We start from the raw sequence: 16,574 nt of genomic DNA, 5'->3' as shown, positions 1-16,574 counted from the left end.
CGAGTGAAATTCTTGTGTGCGAGCTTCACAGCAACAGAGTTGTGCAAAAATACAGTAATGTAAAAACAAGTAAAATATAAAAATGGCTAATCTAAGTATACAAATGAATAAAGTAAACAATAAGATAAGAGATATAAAATGTACAGAGGTTGGTATGTGCAAAACAGTGGCATTAATGTACAGTATGGAGCGTGTAATGTTGGAACTTGGTGGAGCTCGCGACGAGGCAGCCATACTCGACGCCATCTTGGCTCATCAATATATGATATAATGGTTTACAAACACAAAAGGGTAATTTATTAGAGTACTCGATTAATCGAAAAAAATATTCGATAGAGTACTCGATTACAAAAATATTCGATAGCTGCAGCCCTAATGAACATATTAAATTGGATAATTTACAAACTTTATACAGAGTAAAAACTTTTATATGGAGTTCTGATTGTATTGTAGCGGGATTTTATACATTTAATGTTACAAACACAATTTTGCTAACCTCACAAATCAATAAAACAAAATTGTGGGGACCCCTCGGGGGTCCCGAACCCCCAATTTGGGAACCCTTGTTCTAGATGAATGCTTGTTCCTCCTGCTGTAATAAAGTTCAGATGGATAAAGTTACTTCCTGCCTGCTTTCTACCGACTACAACACCTAACAGTAAAATGTTTATTTTCATGATTCATTTGTATTAAATTGTAGTTTTAGTTGTTTAGAGCAAATAAAAGATGTTTATATGGCCTTGTAGTTGAGGCTCTGCAGGGCATAAAATGGATGCTTGACTTTTCCGGTCCCAACTGGGGGGTGCCCATGCCCTAAATTGTTAACATATACAGTAATTTTGTTCTAATTATTAATAGTAATTAACACTTTAAATACTCAGTCCTGATAAAGACATTTAGTAAACCATCACTTTATTTTATCAGGACTCATATTTCACATAAAGCCTTAAACTTTAAGGTTCTTGTATGTTAGCCTCAGAGACTGAAGGTTTGATGATTGTCAGTCTTTTTATCCTGCAGCTAAAAAAACACCTAAAAATCTGAACCTGTCCTTTCAGCAGACATTTATCAGCTTTTTCATTCCTAATCAACATAAAACGAGCAGGTTTTAGACTCATTACATAAACAGACTGAAATGTGAAGGAATGATGGAGAAAAAGCAATGAGCTCTAATGGAGCTCCTTATAAAACAAGCTAATTATTAGGGCCACATGTGAGTCTGATCAATAGCCATTAGCTCCATTATGAAGTGTGTGTGTGTGTGTGTGTGTGTGTGTGTGTGTGTGTGTGTGTCCATCACTCACCATCTCCGTGGAGCTGCCGGCCTTCACTGGAGGGGGGGGCTTGTGCTTGGGGGGCCCTCTGATTGGACGACAGACAAAAACGTGAATCTGCATCGATCAGCTGCTTTGTTAAAACATCACATTTCTTTGTGTTTCAAAGACAAAACGTTCGGTTCTTCTGAGAAAAAGCAGAAATGAAATATTGAGCCCTGAAAATGTCCCTTTGTGTCGTAACTCAATCAGAGCTTCTGGTGGAGGAGAATGCAGCCTTCGGTAGAGACATCTCACTGTTGGTTTAAAGATTTTCTCCCTGAATGACTCGATCTATCCGACCAACAGGGGAAGAAATGGTTTGATTTGACTTTACCGTAAAGGTTGAGCCAAAAAGCTCCGATTGAACTCTGCCCGAGTGGTTATTCTTTTCTTAGCCAGCCCCGGGGTTCTGGTCGTGGTGGAGGCCTAGCTGTTGTTTTCAGAGACCATCTTCCCTGTAGCTCTACAACCTCTGGTCACTTTGCTTCCTTTGAACTGCAGCTGATTAAAGTCGGGCGTAAGGATCCGTTCTACTGTGCTGTGGTCTATCGTCCACCTGGTCCAAACAGTTCTTTCCTTCAGGAGTTTAGTGACTTTCTATCCTCCACTGTGAAGCTGTCCAGACTGGTGATTGTTGGTGACTTTAACATCCACGTTGATGATCCCTCGGATCTCTTTGCCATGAATTTCTCCAGCCTTATGGACTCCTTCGGCTTTACCCAGCATGTTTCTGACCCCACACACACCAGGGGACACACGACCGTGTTTTTACCCTGAGTCTAAATGCTGACAGTGTTTGTCCTGAGGACGTTTATATTTCAGATCACCATTGCATTTTCTTTAACTTGTCAGTTTCTGCGTCCCCACCTCCTGCTCGCCGTATGGTTAGTTCTTGTTTTCTTAATGAGAGCACAGCTAGCAATTTTTCTGCTGCTTTTGATCCACCCTGTTCTTCTGATAACGACCCAGATTCCTTAACTTCTCAGTTTAACGAGTACTGCCTCTCCATTCTGGACAACATCTGTCCTGTCAGAGCCAGATCAGGTCCTGCAGAGAACCCTTCTCCCTGGTTTAATGACAGCCTTCGCAGCCTGAAGCACCAATGCAGAAAAATTGAGCGTTTGTGGAAGAAAACCCATCTCCACGTCCATCTGCTGCACCTAAAGGATCTTCTGACATCCTTTAACTCTGCAGTCAGAGATGCTAGGGTTTCTTATTTCTCCAACCTGGTGTCCCAGAGCAAAGGGAACCCCAAGGTGCTGTTTAACACCATCAGCAGCATCGTCTCTCCTGCCTCTCCTACAGCCTCCATCCACTCTGTTGCAGACTGTGAGAACTTTCTGTCTTTCTTTGTGGACAAAGTCAATAAGGTTAGATCTAGCATCTCTCCTTCAGCCTTATCGCTGCCTCTCCCGACTCCAACCAGGCCCATCATCCTAGATAGCTTTGCTCCTGTTTCTTTGCCTGAGTTAACCAAACTAGTTAACTCTATGAAGACCTCTGCATGCCCCCTCCACATCGTACCCTCATCTTTGTTTAAAAGTGCTTTTCAGTCCATCGGTCCCAGCGTGCTCTCTATAATTAATGCTTCTCTGGTTTCTGGTCAGGTCCCTGCTTACTTTAAGAACGCTGTAATCCACCCGCTTCTTAAAAAACCGAGTCTTGACGCCTCTCTCCATAGCAGCTTCAGACCCATCTCTAAACTTCCATTTTGCTCTTTAAACTCGTAGAATAAACAGGAATATTTCTAATATTTAGAAGAAGAAGAAGATATAATTTCTATAGCGCCTCTCAAGATAAAAATCAGGAGGCGCTTCACAAAAACAAAAAATGTAAAAATATCAAAAAGAATTTAGAAAATGTTTAAAATATATTTTAAATGGGCAAAAATAGACAATTGTGATTAAAAATGTTAAGAAAGAGAGAGAGTGAACAGGAAAGAGGGAAATCAGTGGATCCTGAGGAAGGTGGAATAGGTGGGAGAGCAGAATAAAGAGAGAGAGGTGAAGAAGGTCATACAAAAACCAGCTTGAACAAGTGAGTCTTCAGCTGCTTTTTAAAGGAGACCACTGAGTCCACTGATCTCAGGCTCAGGGGGAGAGAGGTCCAGAGTCTGGGGGCCACAGCAGCAAATGATCTGTCACCTTTGACCTTTAGCCTGGTGCTGCACAACCAGTAGGCTTTGATCACTGGACCTCAGGGACCTGCTGGGGGTGGAGGGACTAAGAAGATCACCAATGTATGACGGTGCTTGTCCATGTAAGGCCCTCGTGACTTTTATCTTGAGAGGCGCTATAGAAATGATATTTTATTCTTCTTCTAAATATTAGAAATAATTCTGTTTATTCTACAAGTTTAAAGAGCAAAATGCGTTTTTTATGCAGAACACCAGAGAAATCTGAGAATTGTCTTAAGTAGCTGTTATTTAATTAAACTTTAACCATTTTTAAGTTTAATTCTGTGAATCATGAATTGATCTCACCTACTTCCTGAATTCAAATTTTCAATTCAAGTTCAATTCAGTTCATTTATAAAGCGCCAAATCACGACAAGAGTCGTCTCAAGGACCTTCACACAGTAAACATCCCAATTCAGGTCAGTTCATTAAGCCAATCAGTAAAATGTTTCCTATATAAGGAACCCAGCAGGTCGCATCGAGTCACTGACTAGTGTCAGAGTCTTTACAGCAATCCTCATACTAAGCAAGCATGCAGCGACAGTGGAGAGGAAAACTCCCTTTTAACAGGAAGAAACCTCCAGAGGATCCTGGCTCAGTATAAGCAGCCATCCTCCACGACTCACTGGGAACAGCCTCTGTTCAGAGAAACAGAGTTCACATCCTTCATGACTGATATGCTAATGGCTAGCTTGAGTGTCACAGATTTCCATGCTGGTTTTACTCTACACACATGTTCCTGCAGAAACTTTCAGAAATTGCTGCTGAATCAGATTCAGATGAATGATGACTCACTATGATGACATCATTAAATACTGTTAGCTATTTATTTATTAATGTTTATTACATAAAACATGTTTTATCCCAGAGTAAAAAAAGTCATTATTTATATTTCCCCCGCATGTCGCTGATATGACATCATCATCTAGTTTTAGCAGGTTTGTCATTTCTGCTTTGAGACTCGGGGTTTAGTTGTACTTTCTGATCATTCATCGCCAGAAGCAGCATCTCGTGTCTTCTGTCAGTGACTTTTGATATAAAAAAACTTTAGTTTCCTCAGAGGTTGAAGGAATCTGGATTAGCAGCTGCAGCCTGGAGGAGGAGGAGGAGGAGGAGGAGGAGCGGAGAACGCCCTTCTGCAAACTTCAGGTCAGGATTTGTAACCAAACCAGCTCCTTTAACGATGTGATGGTGTTAATGAGTTTAAGCTGCAGGATGACGTGTGTGTGTGTGTGTGTGTGTACGTACTCTGCGTCCTCCTGACGTTTGTGGATGAGGACGATGGTGCCAACGGTGATGCAGATGATGATGAGAGCACCCAGAATCCCTCCTATGATGGCACCTGTTGGCGGGCCTCGGATGAGTTCTCGTTTCTCCTCTTCTATTGGGGGGTTGGGGGGGGGGGCACACACACGCATGCACACACACGCATGCACACACACACACACACACACACACACACACACACACACACACACACACACACACACACACACACACACACACACACACACACACACACACACACACAGAGTGTTATTACAGCTTCATTTAAATTTCACGAGGCTGATTCGGGCATCTTGATGTTGCTCTCCTGCAGCATTTGTGTTTTATGTGAGCCGCCGCTCGGGTCTGAGTGAAGATAAATAATCCAGAGGTGCTTCATGAAGCTGCAGCCGAGGAGGAAACGCTGTAAAACAAACAAACAGGAGCATCCAGACGAGTCACATCCCCAACATTATGCTGCTGTCTGTCACTTCCAGAGGAGTCGCTCCCGTTCCAGCGGCCGGGCTCCTCGGGTCACTCGGCTCCTTGTTGGGATGGGAAACATCCGTACGGAGCCGATGGAGGCTGGCGTGCGACGTTCCTGCAGCTCCGCTTCGATTTGAAACTAAAGCTTCTGCTTCACCAGCAGCTCAGAGCCGACAGCAGAAACAAGAAGTTACAGAAGATTCACGTCGGCCCAGAACAGCCTCCATCACCCTGAAGAATGGTTGCATTCAACGGGTCTAATCTGAGGATTATCTATTCCTGCAGATCCTGCTGATTCCACACACAGAAACAGGAAGAAGTTCCTGTTGTCTGAATGAAGTCACCCCGTGCACAGGAGCCATCTTTTAGAGGCAGGGGTGGAACAGGACTTGCTGACTCGGCATCTTCATCCAGATGAGAAAAGCAACATTTTCTAAGTTTCATCCATCAGGAGGAGGCGCAACCACCTCCTCCTCCTCCCTCCCTCCTTTTCCTGTTTTCCTCCGAACACAAAATAAAATCAGCTCCTTGCTCCGAACCTGAACCTGTTAAAATGGTTTGTAGTAAAATTAGAATGAAGGCACCTTGTGTTTTAGGAGGTTTTACAGCTCCGTCCTTCGTGTTGTCCTGCAGGAGGAACATCTGGAGGAACCCAGATGAGGCTTGAAGCTGGTAAAACTTCACCTTCATCAGTAATTCTCCTCATAACCTTTTACAGGTGGGATTTACTGGGTTATCCAGATTAACAGGTTTAGGATTTCATCTTTACTTTATGCAGATGATGTGATTCTGTTGTCCTTATGGAAATGTTCATCTGGCCGTCAGAAGCTACGGTTCCTGAACCAAAAGGCTTGTTCAGAAGATAGATGTTCATCTGGAGTTTAGCAGTCATGAAAACGTGGAAAATTTAGAAGTGGAGCGAGATTTTAATCTCTAATCCTGAGAGATTCGGAGATTATTTACTTGTTTTTTTTAATGGATGTATGAATGGATGATGGATGTATGAATGGATGATGGATGTATGAATGGATGATGGATGTATGAATGGATGATGGATGTATGAATGGATGTATGAATGGATGATGATGTATGAATGGATGATGGATGTATGAATGGATGATGGATGTATGAATGGATGATGTATGTATGAATGGATGTATGAATGGATGATGGATGTATGAATGGATGTATGAATGGATGATGATGTATAAATGGATGATGGATGTATGAATGGATGATGGATGTATAAATGGATGATGTATGTATGAATGGATGATGGATGTATGAATGTATGATGGATGTATGAATGTATGATGGATGGATGAATGGATGATGGATGTATGAATGGATGATGGATGTATAAATGGATGATGGATGTATAAATGGATGATGGATGTATAAATGGATGATGTATGTATGAATGGATGATGGATGTATGAATGTATGATGGATGTATGAATGTATGATGGATGGATGAATGGATGATGGATGTATGAATGGATGATGGATGTATAAATGGATGATGGATGTATAAATGGATGATGGATGTATAAATGGATGATGTATGTATGAATGGATGATGTATGTATGAATGGATGATGTATGTATGAATGGATGATGGATGTATAAATGGATGATGTATGTATGAATGGATGATGGATGTATGAATGGATGATGGATGTATAAATGGATGATGTATGTATGAATGGATGATGTATGTATGAATGGATGATGGATGTATGAATGGATGATGTATGTATGAATGGATGATGTATGTATGAATGGATGATGGATGTATGAATGGATGGATGAATGGATGATGGATGTATGAATGGATGATGGATGTATAAATGGATGATGTATGTATGAATGGATGATGGATGTATGAATGGATGGATGAATGGATGATGGATGTATGAATGGATGATGGATGTATAAATGGATGATGGATGTATGAATGGATGATGGATGTATAAATGGATGATGTATGTATGAATGGATGATGGATGTATGAATGGATGATGGATGTATGAATGGATGATGGATGTATGAATGGATGATGGATGTATGAATGGATGATGTATGTATGAATGGATGATGGATGTATAAATGGATGATGTATGTATGAATGGATGATGGATGTATGAATGGATGATGGATGTATGAATGGATGATGGATGTATGAAGGCATGGATAGAAAACTGATGAATAGATGGATGGATGAACGACATAACTCACATGATGTCCTCTCTATGGAGAAGTTCCCTGGTGTCTCACTTTTGATGACATCATCAGCCCTGGCCTGATATTCTCTGAGGTCACTGATAAACGTTCTACTCACAAGTCCCCCCCCCCCCCCGCAGGTGACAGGATCTCATACAAGAACACAGATTTTATTGAATTCAGGAGCGAGGCGAGAGGAAAGACAGCCCCGAGGACAGCAGAAGATTGATGGAGGAAGCCGCCAGTTTCTCGGAGGGCGAATGCAAAAGCTGTTAATAATCCATCAGAGAACACACTTGCACCTCCGAACGGAGAACGCTACAGGAAACCTCGTCAAACACGGACATTCATCACTGCAGGTGACCCAGGCTGGAGCCAAGTTGGTTTAAGCAGCAACAACAGCTCTCATGTGAACACGGCGCCTCTAGAACCCACAGCGGCGTTCTGAGGATCAAGCGTGGACGTCGAACCCAACGTCTCTCTGCGAGTTGTAAAGGTGGCGCTGCCATGTTGGAAGCTGACTGTTGGCTCTGAGCTGAACGTTCCGATCATTCGGAACGGTAACCCGTGTCAGTCAACACCTGGACGAGTTCATTTAAGGTTTGTTTGGTTCTGAATCAGAAAAACTTACTAGTTGTTTACACGGAGGAGGCGGAGCTTAAACTAAACTGGAACCGATCACCAGAGGGTGTTTTGGTTCCTGTTGAATCCTGATTTTTGTTGAGACTAGTTAGTGCTAATTGTGTTGTTATTGCTGCGATAACACAAGCTAGACAATAACGCTCATCAGTTGTGGCGGCCATCTTAAATTAGGCTGCCTCCAAATGCTAATTAATGCTCATTAACCTATTTATTTCTAAAAGGTTTAAAGTTTCAGTAATTCAGACATCCTTTTTCCTCCACTTATCCGGAGTCGGCTCGCCGAGGGCAACAGCCTAAGCAGGAAGGAAAGGCTTCCCTGTCTCCAGCCACTTGGACCAGCTCCTCCGGGGATCCTACGGCGTTCCCCGACTAGCTGAGAGACGGTCCTTCCAGCGTGACATTTAACATTTATGCTAAATAAAGAAAACAGCGGCTATCCATCTGTTTTAGCTCTACGTTCGTTCTAAAGTCAGTAAATAAAAGTGAAAAAAAACACACTTTAATACAGTTAAACCACAGAAATCTTCAAATCAGTTTTCTTAGACATAAAACTTTCCCAAATGTAATTTTTTGTTGAAATTCTCTAAACGTGATCAGAAATAGTTTATTTGAACAAACATTAGCTTTGATTACAGCTTTATTTTGAAAGTCTACTTCCTGTCAGAGCTGTGTGGCATCTCCAAAAGTTCCCTAAGAAAGGTAGATTTGCTAAAATTAATGTTGTAATTTTAGGAACTATTTGCCACCCTAGCCGTTAGCCTATCAGTCCTGTGAGATGTAAACTCCATTTCTCTGAACAGAGGCTGCTCAGGACCTTCAACAGATGATTAATTATGTTTTATACATGAGAATAACGACTTGTTTATTTATCTAAAACACAAACACCGACCGACCCGTCCTCTCGTCCTCCGCTACCACTCGTCTAATTCGCCTCTGTCCTTCAGAGCTCCTCGGACAAACATCTGCAGCTGCTGCAGCGCTGCAGCGTTGATCTGAGTGATAAAACATTCATGAGATTAAATTCCTGCTGGTGAACGGAGGTTTAAACGGTCTCCGTCTGCTCTGTCGGTTCTGCTGCAGCGCCTGGGTCGGCCCAGCTCGGCAGAGGTGATATTATCTGTCTGAGCGACACAGGAATGGGCTGAAACTGTAACTGCATCACAAGCAATTTTATGGATTTGAAATAACAACCCGCGTTTAAAGTGCCGTGATGCTGAGGGAGGTGTGGGGGCTGCAGCAGCGATCAGAGAAACACACCGAGCCTCGGGCGGCACTTCACCGGCTCGCTGCCGTTTGTCTAAAAAGTAAAATAAAATCAGACGTTTGTGCAGCAAAGAAAAACAAGTTCTGCTCCTCAAAGGCTGAATGAGATTCCTGCTGGGGTCAAAGCTGCACACGTTGTAGACGCATCCTGGATTATTTAATCTATAGTTAGTTTAGTTAAAGTTCAGATAATCCTGGTTTTGAGTCAAACCTGCACAAATTATCTGGTAGAAGGGAACTCCGGTGCAGGACACCGGGATCAGTCATGGGCCAAAACAAGAGCGGTGTCCACGTTCCTGGAAATAAGTCGCGCTTGTTGGACTCCACCAGGCCTGCTCCTGGATCCAGTCGGGACGAGAGTCAGGTTCCTCCGAGTCGCAGTCAGGAAATATCGGAATGCTAGAGGAGGAGTTTGGATATCGGGGTTTTGTTTCTGGGTTATGATGGGATGGATCAGCGTTAATGAAGGCACTGATCCGGTCTGCAGAGCTCTACGTCTCCATCTTCTGACCGGCATGGTGTTTATGTTCATCACCTGGAGACCGCCGGCTGAAATGATCGTCCTCGAGTGGTCGAGACTTTTCATGGAAAAGTGAGGTCTGGGAATCTGACTCTTCCTGGCTGCTTCCGGCTAGAAGTTCCCTGCAGATCTTCCCATCCACCGGGAGGAGCTGCAGGGGCGTGTCCAGGGAAATTCAAATTCCTCAGCCACCCCAGGTGCCACCCTACTGAGATCTGTTCAAAAGGCATGTGGATAAAAAACCTAAACAGCAGGCGGCAGCACGCACCTTTAACATCGTTTCCAGCCCCAGGCCAACAGAACACGTCTGTATCATTTACATTCTTTATTATTTGTTGACATTGACATAAATACTATTTACGACCCCAGTCCCACCCCAGTCGGTGGCAGTAATGATGACGACAATAATCAAGAAGAAGGAGAAGAACAAATGGTCATGGCACAATGTGTAGCTTTGCAAAAAGAAATGATCCCACCCATGCATAAACAACCCCCCCCCCCCCCCCACCTGGGCCACCCCATTTAAAAAGCCTGGACACGCCTCTGGGGGTTCCCTACATGAGAGCTGCTACCTGACCTCAGGTAGGCAGGAAGTGACGGGATGTTCTTCTTAAACCTTTAAACACCAGGCGGGCTCTTCCAGCTTGTCCTTTTAGTCTCAGCTCTAATAAAGATAAAGGATGCTAAACTCGCCTGACTCGTTTGTTTCTCTCCAGAGTTTCAAACGTGATTTAAATGAAATATTTAGTCAGAAAAAGTGAAAAAGTTTAAAAGAAGCAGGTTTCTCCCAAAAGCATTTAAATGACACGATGATGTAAGGCGAGCCTGAACGTTACGCCACGGCCGCGCCAGCTGAAACATTCCAGAAACCCGTCGCTCTGCTTTCCTCCTGGATGCAGCGAGACAGTTTATAACAGCAGCTTTGGAGCTGGAGGGAAGGCGGAGGAGGAGGAGGAGAAGAGGAGGTGGGAGTGAAAAACAAACGAGGAGAGGAGGGAGGGGTGTTGGGAGTGTTAGCCGCCTGCAGGAGAGAGGAGATTTTAAAGGTCTAAACGCTCCTGAGGGAGGATCGGAGTGACACGGGAACAACAACTGCATCCTTATCCGATCCGTCATCTCTTTTATTTTATTATATTTATCCGTTTTCATCCCTTTTTCTTTTAACACTCTTGATCCAGACTCTTTATCCAACCCGGAGTCCAATTATTCCACCGAGTTGTTGCATGAAAACACCAGTTTTCCTGCTCCGCCCCCACAAAACCCCTGAAATCTCACATTTCCAGAGAAACAGACTCACACCCTCAGCTAGGTAAACACAGCATGCCCTGAGTGTGTGTGTGTGTGTGTGTGTGTGTGTGTGTGTGTGTGTGTGTGTGTCCACCATCGATAAAAATTATGAGTAGAGAAATGACTGCAATCAGCGCGTGATAATGATGAATCAAAGGGCACCTTTATTCCTTTCAGCAAGGCACTTTAGTGAAGAGCTGAGCGAGCGCTGGTGGGTGTGAGGCAGAAGAAAAGGTGAGTGGTGGACAAACAACGGCGGAAAACCGAGCACTTTTTCTGTGAGTTTTGAGCAGAACGCAGCAGAATCCAGGTTAGGGTTAGGGTTAGACTAAAATAAAAGCAGACGTTAGAAATGAAGACATCAGTTACAACAAACCAGGTTTGAAGGACAAACTACTATCAAACATTCTTCAGGACTTCACAAAGCAACAGGATTTCCCTGTTAGGCCAGGTCTGATAGTAATAAAGGCTTTTTCTGAGATTTAAAGTGACACTAAGTAGTTTTTTAACCTTAAACTAGAGTTTTAACGTTGATCTTTGTTACAGGCCTTCTTCCCAGGCCAGCCTAACTCTTCAACGGCTGTTACGTCTCAGGGTTGACTTGTATTTCTATTTGCGTGGGCGTGACACCAGCCACTCTTTAAAATGCCCTCACTCTGTAGAAGCTGATTAGCGATCACCGCTAACCTAGACTCTGATTCTGGCAAAACCAACTTTATGCAGCTCAAGGGAGACTCAGTTTACTCACAACACACCCTCAGTCCATGAAGCTTGTGTACACTTCCGGTTAAGACCCTTGCCAGCTGTTCCTTTTATGCTGAGGAGACAACTGACTTTACCTGTAGCCTAGGATGGAGGAAACATATCAATTACACCTAGGGATGGCATTTACAACCAGCATCTCACCTTTGCTCGGTTACCGACAGGAGGAGACCCCACTCGTAAATTCTTTTTTCGTTCCACGAATCGGAGGAACTAGGTTTTATTTCACACAGATGTAAAACGAATAGTAATCCAAACGAAACCCCGACAAAGCGGGTTACTAAGTGAAACAACTCGTTGCCAAAAAACCGAGTTATAGCAAAGTTGAGCTGAATTAGCTCTCCAAAAATGACACTAGGTCAGATTATCACAGACAAAAAACTCAAAGCAAAAGCTTCCTTCTTTCCATCTCTGTACCTCACACACTCTTCCCATCAAAGGCCCTTCCTCCTATAAACTCTCAAAAGTCACCTTTTCTTCTCCCAGTCTTCATCCGTTCACTTGTGTCTTCTTCTCAGCGCCTCCTGCAGGCTTTCCTCTCTTCTCCTTTGGGATTACATCACCTCCTCTCGTAGCCATTGGTCAGTAGAGGGGGACGTGACATGATTACCCCTTCCTTTTCTTCTGCCCAGGGTCAACTGGTCATCTCCAACATTAACTGTCATCTGTGGTGCTTCTGTTGTTAGACCTGACGGCAGCCTTCGACACAGTCGACCACGCGATTCTACTCGATCGCTTGGAACGATGGGTTGGGATCAAAGGGTCAGCTCTGGATTGGTTTAGATCGTATCTCCACAACAGGACATTCTGTGTTAAACTGGGTGATGTTTTTTCTTCTTGGGAGGGGCTCCGCTGGGGGGTCCCGCAGGGATCGATCCTTGGTCCTCTTGTTTGCCATTTATCTGCTACCTCTGGGGTCAATCTTTCGTAAACATGGCCTATCATTCCATCTCTATGCTGACGATTGCCAGATTTACTCTCCATTGTGTCAGGAGAAAGGTCACTCTATTCAGTCCTTTGTTAACGAGGTGAAGTCTTGGCTAATGGCCAACGTTCTGCATCTGAATGAGGGAAAGACAGAGCTCATTGTTTTTCACCCCAACAGCAGGAATGTGGATCGTCATGTTGATCTTGGGCCTCTTTCTTCATACTCAAAACTAGTTGTGACCAGTTTGGGGGTGAAACTTGATGCTGGACTTAAATTTGATGCTCACATCAACTCTGTGATCCGGTCCAGTTTCTTTCACCTGAGACGCCTTGCAAAAATCAAGCATATGCTGTCAAGAGCCCACCTGGAGCGGGTACTCCATGCTTTTGTAATTTCTAGGCATGATTACTGCAACTCTCTATATGCAGGGCTGTGTCAGTCATCACTGTGTCGCCTACAGGTTGTGCAGAACAGCGCAGCCAGGTTCCTGACTGGGACCAGGAAACGGGACCACATCAGTCCGGTTCTGGCCTCCCTGCACTGGCTTCCGATTTGCTATCGTTCACACTTCAGACTCCTCGTCTTTGTTTATCATTTCTTCCAGGGTGGTGGTCCCCCCTATCTGGCCACTCTCCTGAACAGACATTCCCCATCACGCGCTCTGCGCTCCTCTGACCAAGGCCTGCTCGCTGTCCCTCGTTCTAGGTGCCATACTCGCGGGGACCGGGCTTTCTCAGTCCTAGCACCGTCACTATGGAACCAGTTGCCACCCTCAGTTAGGCTGTCCCCATCTCTGCCAGTCTTCAAGAGTCACCTAAAAACCCACCTCCTCTGCTTGGTGTTTCCTGAACATGTTTGAATCTGGCCCTCTTTTATCTTGATTTTATCTCACAGTTTTCATTGGTTCACTCTATCCCTTGTTTTTCACATTTGTCTTCTACTGAAATGTTTCACCTTTTTTGTAATTTGTATTTTGTAATTTGAATAGCTTTTATTTTCTGATTTTTTCACTACATTTAACTTTGTACTGTACCATGTTCAGCGCCTTGGGCTTCCTGACAAGGTTGCGGAAGGCGCTTTATAAATAAAGCTTTGATTGATTGATTGATTGAACAGCAAGATGTCTCATTTATATTTTTATAGCATCTTGACCAACTCCACAGAGGATAAAAAAATAACATGCATGCTTACTCCCAACATCTGTTCAGGTCAAGACAAGTTATATCCACAACATGAATCGTTTAACCATATGAGCAGAGTGAAGGCACATCACAAATTTACGACATCACAGATCAGGCGGCTACTACCTGGACACACACAAACATGATAAGAGAAGGTAACAGGCCTTTAGCTTGGTTTCACACTAGCGATGGGTACCGAATTCGGTACTTTTTAAAGGTACCGACCGAATTCCATAGTACCGACTGAGCACCGATTCCTGTCATTTGAAACGGTGCCTCTTTTCGGTACCCATTCATAACGAGAACTTGCCTAGACAGCTGCGCATGCGCAAGAGCGTTGTGTCGTCGGTCACTGCGAGCCAGTTGTAAACAGAGCAGCATGGTAGAAAGAACGCACGCTAAAGCTTGGTTGTAATTGAAGCTTGGCTTAATTGTAAGAGAATTAAAATATTAAACACTCAAAAGTATCTAAAATTGGTACCGTTAAGTACCGGTATCGATTCGTAGGTACCGGGAATTAGTACCAAATCGATTCAAATGTCAAAGGTACCCATTCCTATTTCACACACACACACACACACACACACACACACACACACACACACACACACACACACACACACACACACACACACACACACACACAGATACACCTTGTAGAGCCTAGAATTGATTTCACATAATGAGAGACATAATCCAGACATAATTCCATACATTAACAAGTCTGACTATACTCCATACAACAATCCTAGTGACGGTTCAGACAGAAACTTGACCGGTTTCATATTTGACAACACTCTGCTGCCCTCTGCTGGCCACAAACTGCACTAGATAGTTATGTGGAGCTGTTAGGTGTCATACAGGGTGCACTCTTTACCTGCTTAACGGCTGTTAGCTGTGATGCTAGCAATTAGCATTTTAATTTGCCCATCATCAATAGAAAGCACCAAAAGATGCTTTGTTGTTGGCATCATGGCGGAGCCCGGAAGTAAAAGTGAGAGAGTAATGTCTTTGGAGGTGAAGCAGACGTCGCCAGACCACCGGTGTTAGCTAAAGGTATAGCGGAGGATCTTTTTCTTCCGGGATGATCATCTGACCTGTCATGCTTATCAATCCTTCCGGTGAAGCTTTCGCACAAGGCCTACGTGCTCGCTCCTGGGTTAGTTTTCACTTCCTGCAATACGCCTTCATTCCTCGCCGTTCTCACCGTTATTTTGAAAATGGCTGCGTCGCCAGAGAAAAGGGTGTTCGAAGTCTACGGTGAGAAGAGAACGGCCTCCGGAGTTTTTTAGGAGGCTCTTTCCTACAACGAAAGCCAAGGTTGAGTTCCCTAGACGCCTCTGTGGTTTGGCGTGCAATCTGGAGAGACTCGCGTCAGATTACTGTCAGATTACCGTTAGAGGAAGTGCTGCACGGCCGGCAGCCGCTTGGAAACCGATTCAGAATCGGCATTTCGATGCTGAAAAGAGTGATGCAAGTCCCCTCAACACCCCCGTAGGTCCGGCGTTGAGGTCTGCTACAGAGCGCTGTGAACGACGACGACGCTCCTTCTGGTTAGAGAGTGCCGTGATTTACATCACACAGTCGCTGTCCTCTGATTGGACGGTGTAAAAAAACTGTTTTAATGTGATTCATGTCAGTGAAAGCTTTGTGACGCTGATCAGTGACATCACCACGAGATGCTGGCCGAAGCGGAGCCATCGTATCTTCATCGTCACCTTCCCCGCCTCCAGAGCCATCGGGTGTTTATCCACGTATTTACAGTAACTCATGTGTTGCTATGGCAACCCCACCTTTGGCCTAAAGGTCAACTGAGGTTGTGTTAGTGATAAATGGATCCTGTTAGATACTCAAGTGTTTTTTTTTCACTGATTGGTGCTTGAAACCCACCGTCTCTCTCTCTCACTTACCGACACACTTGTGCTCTGAATGATCGCGACTCTCAGCGGGAACGTGTTCATCCAGTCCGTAACGACGCTGATGACTCTCAACACGAGAGCTGCTTTCTGTGCGTGAGTAAAAAGCCTAAAGCACCCAGAGATAAAAGAAGCGTTCCTCCAACGAAACCAGCTGGAATCAAACCGTCACCATTTATTAGCTCCAAGTTGTAATTCTCCCTGAATGATGAAAATCAGGAAAGTCCCACACACACACACACACACACACACACACACACACACACACACGCACGCACGCACACACACCATCACTAAAGAGCACTAATGTTAGAAGTACACATAAGTGACTGCAATCAGTGAAAAGTGACGATGAATAAAAAGGGAATGATTATAATCTCGGAGCCAAAAGCACCGTTATTCCTTTTGGCACTTAAGGGGAAAAGCCGGAGCGCCGTAGGGCCAGAAGAAAACGGCAAGCAGCAAATAAAATCGGAATAATTTCATATGGAGTCGCTGATTTGATGGTTAAATAGTCTCCAACCAGGAAAAGGATTCATCAGGAAAAATGAACAGGAACTATTACTGATCCGGTTTGGGAAAGAAGGAACGTTTTACTGAAGTTTCTG

The 16,574-nt window shown here is 44.1% G+C and overlaps 1 protein-coding gene across 3 annotated transcripts in view; it reads right to left on the bottom strand.

The window, feature by feature from the left end:
* The window catches only part of pvrl2l (PVR cell adhesion molecule related 2 like), a 332,000-nt gene that overhangs the window by 4,962 nt on the left and 310,464 nt on the right, over positions 1-16,574 (bottom strand). For 2 of the 3 annotated variants that reach the window (XM_054745374.2, XM_054745377.2), the window contains exons 7-8: positions 4,741-4,873; positions 1,305-1,362 (exon numbers count right to left, since the gene is read on the bottom strand). In XM_054745374.2, the coding sequence (XP_054601349.1) occupies positions 1,305-1,362; positions 4,741-4,873 (191 nt within the window). The remainder of the gene's footprint in view (positions 1-1,304; positions 1,363-4,740; positions 4,874-16,574) is intronic. The other variant, XM_054745376.2, reaches the window with a different exon arrangement.

Source organism: Nothobranchius furzeri, chromosome 19 (assembly GCF_043380555.1).
Source record: "Nothobranchius furzeri strain GRZ-AD chromosome 19, NfurGRZ-RIMD1, whole genome shotgun sequence".
NCBI classification, from domain to species: domain Eukaryota; kingdom Metazoa; phylum Chordata; class Actinopteri; order Cyprinodontiformes; family Nothobranchiidae; genus Nothobranchius; species Nothobranchius furzeri.
Note: the sequence above shows the minus strand (reverse complement) of the source record. Positions and strands in the feature narration are given on the sequence as shown.